At 28.1% G+C, this 9,107-nt stretch overlaps 1 protein-coding gene across 1 annotated transcript; it reads left to right on the forward strand.

The window, feature by feature from the left end:
- Positions 1 to 3,794, forward strand: LOC145932947 (uncharacterized). The gene is made up of 5 exons (XM_083032172.1): positions 1 to 799; positions 1,318 to 1,556; positions 2,228 to 2,376; positions 2,781 to 3,295; positions 3,529 to 3,794. The coding sequence occupies exons 1-5, from the start codon at positions 1 to 3 to the stop codon at positions 3,792 to 3,794; spliced, it is 1,968 nt and encodes a 655-aa protein (XP_082888298.1).
- The last annotated feature ends 5,313 nt before the right edge of the window (positions 3,795 to 9,107 follow it).

A 9,107-nucleotide genomic window follows, 5' to 3' on the forward strand; every position in this document is an offset into this window, starting at 1 on the left:
ATGGTTAATCATGATGTGTCATACGCGATTTCTGGTGAGCCTGTCATAAATATCGCCAACGTGATTGTGATGTTTTTAAACATGAGTGTGTTCTTTCTTCAGATTATCTTCGTCGCAGTGGTAATTACTGAAGCATACAAAAGCAAGAGAGATATTTCCTTTTTCAATGGAGACATCACGTCTTATCGCAAACCTCATTCGCGAAATTTCTTCTTTGATCAACTATTTATCGACAAGATGATCGAGCAGCAAACTTCGCCTTCTATAGCAGTGAGAGATCAAATTATTAACCAGCAAGCTTTTCACGATCTGCCCTTGAAAGATCGTATTACCTATCCGCCTGCCGAATTGTCAATTCATCGTCATAAACCGTTTAAACAGAATTCCTTTATGGTAACGTCATTTAGGGATAAACCATTGTTCAGAGAAGCAATATTAAGAAATCAGAAATTACGAGGAGAACGAGAAGTTCTCAGAGACAATCCTTTCATCGAACAATCGCTTACATCAGATGAAATCTTTAATAGACAAGCGTCAACATATAGAAGCCAAACACCTTTTAAAGAACAATTATTTATTGAAAATCCATTACAAAATTTACACTACGAACAATTGCCTTTAAATGAACAAACATCGTCCCAGAAGCAAACGGCTTTCGTCGAATTTCCTTCCATCTCCAATTCGATCAAGTTCAATCAAGATGAGTCTTACAATAAACTGATCGATTTATATGGACGACATAATAAGGATATACAAACTTCATCCAATAAAGCGGAATTTTCGGTGTACACTAAACACGGTAAATTTATATACATGTTACATGCATACACACACATACACTTACATATTACGTCGGCAATTTTAATGACGGATACGCAATTCAATCTCCTCTTTTTAAATTTTGTTTAAAATTTTTAAATTGTGTAAATTGTTTTGCGAGCAATTCAATATTGAATTTTTTACTAAATCAGGAAACAGTTTGTTAATATAATGATTGTTAATTGAAGCATTAAACAAGCTTGTTTGCTCGGTATTTTTAATTTAATTATATCACGTCAATTATTTTTTTACAATAAATTTTAGCTTTTAAATTATTTATATTACACGTCTACTGACATGATATCTACTTGATATGTATATATAATATAATATGTTTGCGCAAATTTAAAAATCTTGAATTATCCCTCTCTCTAGAGATCAAATTTGTTTCTTCCGGTACCAAATATTTATGCTATTTTACCAATATATTAAGGAACTCATTTACAATACATTATTTATTCAAACAATGCGCGCTAATAATAATATATTGTGCTATAGATAATCACGTATTTGATTTGCCTTCGATGCCGATGGTTTCGTCTTCCAAACATTTTTCTCCATTGAACATCGAAATGCCTCCGACGTCACCATCAGCGTCTATTCATGGACCTGACTTTTCCATGTCTTCTATTCCTTCAAATATTGACGAAATTTTTTCGTCAGAAGCTATCAAGAAGTTTCGTCCAACGCCGATGCCTGAGTCGGCTACGTCATTGTCGGGCAGTAACTGTAATGCGGTAAGCAAAATCTATATGACAGCTGATATTTTGATTTTACAAAATGTGAAATATTATATAATTAAAATTTAATCTTGTCAATATTGAATTTAATTCCGGGCAGACAACTAAACGTATTTTGTGGCAATTTTAACATATGCAATTTTACGAATAATTACTGTTCGTAAATGAAAGCCGTCACAAACTTGTCAGCTCTTTATCAAGTTTCCGCTACATATATTTATTTATATTAATATAAAACGATGACATTTTAGATGAAATTTTATATTACATTATAATATTCCGTAATTTATATTCGCTTTAATTATTATAATTAATTTACACTTACGTTAATTGTTCTAATGTTACTATACGTTATAATAATGCTTTATTATAATAATAATTACTTGTTAATTTACATTATATTGTTTGTTAGCGCAATTTTATTATTAAATCCGCTAAAATTAATAATATTTTTATTTATTATTTATTAACTAAAAGTTAAAACTTATTAATTTTTATACCTATAATTTTGTATTAATAATTGTAATATATACAATATACAATTGAATAAAGAACACACTAGAATCATAGAATACACTAGATAGAGAGAAACGAATATGTATCAAAAAGATATTTGAAGATATTTGACGTCAATTAACAACGGGCTAAAAGTTTGTTATTGCTTTTAGCCAGTCGACAGCTCGCCAACAACCGTACCATCAATCTCAGTTAGCACAAACCAATCCTCGATTGTAGGTCATATCTTAACGAGTTTAACAACCAAGCCCAGTTCACCTGTCATGGATACAACAACATCAATAGCGCCGTTCGTCGGAAAGTACGTAATGCTTGCCCCGGAGCTTTATTACTTGTTTGATTGGTACAACAATGTAACTATACAGTGTAAACTCGTAAAGTTACTCAATTTCACGACGAGAATGTCATTCGAATGCTACTAGATTTTTATTCGATTTATTTATTAGATTGTGTCATCGTCCTATTGCAAATTACACTGTATAAGAATAATATAATTAATATTATCTTAATTGAAATATTTCAAGCGTATTGATTTTTGATATAATTAATTTCACTATTGTTATATAGTTTCTAGCTCTCTTATATATATATATATATATATATATATATATATATATATATTTCAGCACTTAGTACTTTGAATAATTTATAAAATATTCTAATTACTCCATATATCTAAATCTGATTTGTTTGTGTGTGATTTAGCATTCTTGAACCAATTCATTTTTACGCTACTAAACATGGAGCTGTCTTGACATCTTCTCTTCCCACCCAGAATGAGTTAAAGAGCAACATACATGCCTTGTTCATGAACATGCCGAAGAACAGTTTCAAGACCAATCAGCACGAACTTAAATTTCCAATTCCGGATGCGTTGAAAAACGACATTAGAACTAATATACAAAATCCTATGTTAAACTATCTATCTGAAGAGCACAAGAGCGGGTTGAAGGGTATTCAGAACTCTTTTGCAAACTACGCGTTGCCCGAGGGATTTAAATACGGCTGGCCTTTACAACAATTCTCACAACCAGAAGTGTCAGTCGCTCCACTATCTCTGAACGGAAACACAAAGTTTGTTCTATCGAACATGTCTGCCATACCCATTTCGATTATTTCTTGGCCAATGGAGACCAGCAGCAACTCTGCCACAATGTTACCACTGAAGCTCACAGTTTCATCTCACACAGCGATAAATAACAATTTACCGCCATTAACAAGTATGATTGTAGCTCATTATGATATCTCATTAGATGACAAAGATTTATTGATGTCTAAGTAAATTCAATTATTTTGTTCAATTTTTTTTCACTTTTTGTCTTATGTTAATTGTTGTTGTAATATTTATGTATTCCAATAATATATTTTTTAAGTTATATAATAAAAAAAGATGATTTCTTTTCAAATCTCAATTTTATGCTTCAGATTTGGTTTGTAACGTCAATAATTACAGCTCTATATTTTGTTGCAGGCATAAACCTACCTTTGGACTCTATGACAAGCATACCAAATAATCTGACTCCAGGTATATCCAATACTATATCTGGAAGCATAACTGGTGGCATATCAACAGACATACCTAGTGGAATGATGGCAGACATGCCTGCGAGCATACCAACTTTGAACCTCGGGCAAAGTTTACATCGCGTAGAACAATTACAACAAACTCAAGAGGCAAGAAATCCCTGGTATCCCACAGGTATCTTAGCTATACGCTAAGTAAGTCTTACATTTCTCTTTGATTTTGGTCGTAATGTCGCAACACAAGTTTCTTCGAAGATTCATATATTTGCTTTAGAATTTAATGAAATAACGGAATATAATTTAGCGTATATTCAGATTTTGAGAAGAATTTATATCTGTAAAATTCTACAAATCTCTTTATAAAAATGATTACATTTAAATTGAAAATTTTGTATGATATCAGCGCAAATTAAAATTATACTTTATGCAATATACTTGTAAAATTCTGCAAGACTTATATAATTAAATTCTAAACAATGCAAAGAAGTGTATATTATTAGTTTTTTATCAAATTAACAAATTTTTAAATGTTTTAAAATTAAATACATTAAGTGTATATAAATACATAAAATTTTCAGCAATGGTTTTGTATTAATTTTTATTTAAAATTTGCAGAATAATATTCTACTGCAGTTACATATATACAAATAATAAAAATAATGAAAAAAAAATTTTAATTTGAACTTAGAATTACATCAAACAACATTACGACTATATGCATTTCTTGTTTTTCTTTCCACGCAGCCTTCAATGTAAATGCAAATCCTTCTAATAATCGATCTGCTGATTACGCTTAAGAGTCCGTTTGTTCAACAACTCTTTTGCGCACTCGGCAAACGTAACACAATTAACGTACTTTGCAGGCTTGCAGCTCCAACTAGGCGGCTTTGGCGGGATAAATTACACGTTACATACGGGTAATCCGGCCACGAGGCCGATGGAGCTTGGGATCACGAAAGGAGGTTTAACTTCGCCGAAATTACCACTACCACACACTCTCACATTTACAAAAGTAAGTCATCTCAAGGTATGATTGCAAGTTTCAAGATACGATACTCATATCGCTCGAGAATTTTATATCTTTTTAATAACAATTATATGTAATATTGTTTCAATCGGTTTTAAAATATTTTCGTGTCTGCTAGTTACGAGGATTCATTTTTCGTTTCTTCTCTTCTTCCCTATCTTAGTTTATACGTTTTTGAAACATCTCTGCATAATATTTTCTTTACTATTTTACTATCTTATTTTGCCTTATTACATATTTTCTTTCGCATATGACGTGATATCGGACTACCTTATATTTCCATAAGCAAATATATTAAGCAAACTATATATAGTTTGCTGAATAAACATATATTTTCATGTTATTCGAGGTAAAGTAGCTGCACCTTTTGAAATACGAACGAAAGGTGAATATTAAAAGAATGAAATTATCATATCGCTTCGGAGTTCATTATTAAGTGTATTCATATTTCTGCAGCTTTGCTATGCAGGCAAGTATAGTTCGCTAAATTTATTATTAATTTTAACAGATTGAATTTATTCGAATCCATGTATATAAAACATAAATGTCATTAGATGTAAAAACAAAAAATATGGATAAAATTTGAATAAGTACAAGATTATATGAAACAGTATAATATTATATAATTGTCGATTTAAAATGAATTTAATAGTTTTTAACAATTACTACATGCTATATTAATAATTGAATTAATTAGTAATTTATCAATTTAATTAATTAATTTGCACAGAAAAAGAAAAAGCTTAATATTAAAACATTTGTAAAAATTAAAAATTGTTGATATAATATTTTTATACAATATTTTTTTCGCGATTATATTAGATTTATTTCGCAAGAATATTTTTATTAATTTATTTTCATGTCTAGAATTATATATACATACTATCACATATGTTAAATAAAGAAAAACAAAAAACGAATAAAAAATCCTGTATTTTATAAATAAATAATTTGATGAAAATTGTACATTACATTTAATAACAGATCAAAATAAATATTATAAGAAGATATTAAAAAAGATTGATATTTTTCAAAAATTAGTTTTATTTAAAATATTATTAATTTTTTTAATTACCAAAATAAAAAAATACATTAAGCATTTAAATAAGTAATTTGATTAATTATAAATATTTATTTTACGCATATCTTAAAGTGGACATTTCAATATTCTACTCTATATAGTAGATTCCTAATTACCATTTAGAAGTACTACGTCTATTCGCTTCAGCAAATGCCATCGAACGTTGGAAGTTCGTAGGCAGAAGCTTATGAATATGAAACACGTTCTCACGAGATATTAATTAGTAAACCAATTTTGTTAATCATACACGTGCCTGACAATTCTGTTAGTTCATCCGGATACGTAAACTCCGGCTGTTTGGTCGAAACGCAAAACCAATTTATTGCAGTGTTACATTAGAATGAGCCATATCTCGCATAAATTCTCTCCTGAATATTGAATTAATATAGAAATAAATGATTCAATATTTAAATATTTTTAAATATATTTTTTTTATTTTTAAATATCCGATTATCGTTATTGTATTGAAAGTATGCGAAAAAAATAGAAAGTCGTAATGTAATAGAAAATATTTTATCATAAAAAATTTATTGTCGAATATTTTATTTCTTTACAAGATTACTATAAAACTGAAAAATACTGCGCAATATATAATACAATAATTCCAAAAATTTATAGTTTAGAACAAAACAGAGATATTAAAAATTATATATATATGTATATGCATATATATAACTGCAACGTCAAGAATTATATATCAAAGAATGGATATTTAATATTGCACTCTTATCGATTGTTGTTTTTGCAAAACTAAAAGAGAAAGATTATATTTTTTTATGGCAAACATTGAAATGTAAGCTTTCCGAGAATGAAAATTTTCCATTTGCGCAAAAGCACAAATAAAATGTTTTGCGTACTTTTCATTCAGGTACAATGTCGCTCGTAAATCTTTCAAAAATTTATCGTATAATACGACTGTTGCCATTCCGCATGCCGAGTACCAGGTGCCGGTTCCCTTCTCGCAAAGCTGTAAGATAGAAAAGACGAAGAAAGTAGGCAAAGAAAAATAAGGCGTCTCGTCCGTAGTTGCGCCTCAGTTTTTTTTTTATTTTACATTAATTACACTGAAGAAATTTCTCTCTCGACCGGAACGAGAGAACGAGGCATGTAGCGCCAACCGTTGTTTGTTATGCAACGGTAGTAATTATTTTTACATTCAGTAAATATGATTAATTGTGACAGAATATACATATTATATATATTTACTAAATGTAAAAATAATTACCGTTACATAACAAACAACAATTCATGCTGTATACGTACACATATACATACATACATACATATACATTTATGTACCTATATATATGTATTTATATATGTATATAAAGATAAAACAAGATTCGACGTTGGATAGAACAGATTATGATTGTTGAATTGAACAATAACATGAACACACACATTAAACATGTGTGCTGTCTTATCTATCTTCATAAACTGCTCTAAGAAAGTACTTAAAATTAATTAATTAATTAAAATTAATTAAAATTAAGTAAAATTAATTAAAATTGCGTAAAACAAAGGAAAATATTTAATACTTATCATATTTTAAAATCTAATTAATTTTAATTGTGAAAATTAATTTATATATATAATATACACTGAATTATTTAAATAAAATTATAAATACAAGTTTATAACATAAAATTTAGAATAACAAGAAAATGTTAACGACAAATAATGATAAAATGATAATATTTATGTAGAAAGAACATTTTCATATCGTATAGTTTTATGCAATTATTTTAATTACACAAAAATTACAATTAATTATTTTAAATATCTATTATATCATTTTTATGTTTTATTTGTCATATTTATTTTAAATTATATTAGACGTATAAGCTACTTTTTATTATTTAGAGCAACAATAATTATTGATTATCGTATCATGAAATAATTTTATACCATATATGTAACATATTATCATTAAATTTTCTATTATAAAATTCAAACGTGTAAAATATTATTTCAGACTGGAGTTGGATATCATCTTTAGAATAGCTATATACTGTAATTGTGACATTCAAGATTTTATTGAAATATATGAATAAATGGTTAAAATTTTACGTATATCCTTTTCCTTTCCTTTTCTAAAAAAGGCATGTTATATCGATCCCTATCTAAAAAGGGTATGTTAAGTCGATTCTCGAATGTATCGCAGTGCACTCAAATGTATCGAAGTCATCTCGAAAGTCTCGAAGTGTATTGTTGCCTCTTTTCCGCAATGCTGATTGACTCTCTGTCGATTTGCGTTGTGTGTTATATTGTGTATTATGTAGCATCGAAAGGCTGTCATCGCGAGGGTTAGCAGTTAGCAGTTTGACAGTTAGTCCAAAATAAAATTAAATAAAATAATAATACGTTTTAAATAATATGTTATAATACTTTAAACTTGATTAATATTTTCGCGGAAAAGAGGCAACAATACTTGCGAGAATCGACTTAATATGTCTTTTTTAGAAAAGAAACTAGAACAACACAAGCGCGCGCTTCGCCATTACTCGATTTTATATAAAAAAGAATGATGTTTTTATATAAAGTTTGTTTAAACTTGATTAATATTTTTTGACAGAAATCAGATGATTAAAGCATTACATTGCTAATTAAATTTTAAAATGAAAATATGTTATAAAAATTAGAATAATAATTTTATAAATAATATGTTATAATGCTTTATCTGCGATTAATATTTTTTGACAGATATATATCAGCTGATAGCAGTCATAAATATTAATCGAGTTTAAGGAATTATAATATACATTATTTAAAACATATTATTATTTTAAATGTTGTAACATATATTCTTATTTTTAAAATTAATTAGAAAATTAACGTTTTAATCAGCTGATTTCTGTAACAAAAATATTAATCGAAGATAAGATATTACAACATATTATTCACAACATATTGCTATTTTAATTTTATAGTATGCTGAATTTTCCCAATAAAAGTTTAAACTTGAAAAGAGTAAGGCCTCAATAAAGCCTAGAACATTTTCTGTTCTAGACTTTATAGAAGAGATCTTTAAAAGATTTCTTCAAGACCTACATACTGAGCCGACAGAAAATGTTCTAGGCTTTATTGAGGCCTTAATTTTTTCAAGTTTAAACGTCCTTTTAAAGATCTCATCAAGACGAACTTTTAACGATCTTCTAAAGATCTCTACAAGACGAACAAAATGATTCTGTAATCAATGTACTATTAAAATGTATAATAGATGAATATTTGGCTCGTCTTAAAATATTAGAAATCGATACTTTTTTAACGCTGACCCTATGCGACGCATCCTTATTTTATGTATATCATATTAAAAAATTTGTATGCTGGTGTCTGCTTGGTACCAAATATTTCTGTAATCAATGTACTATTAAAATGTATAATCAATGAATTTTTGGCT

Source organism: Prenolepis imparis, unplaced genomic scaffold (assembly GCF_030444845.1).
Source record: "Prenolepis imparis isolate NDT839.2.m4 unplaced genomic scaffold, iyPreImpa1.0 SCAF_2, whole genome shotgun sequence".
NCBI lineage: Eukaryota > Metazoa > Arthropoda > Insecta > Hymenoptera > Formicidae > Prenolepis > Prenolepis imparis.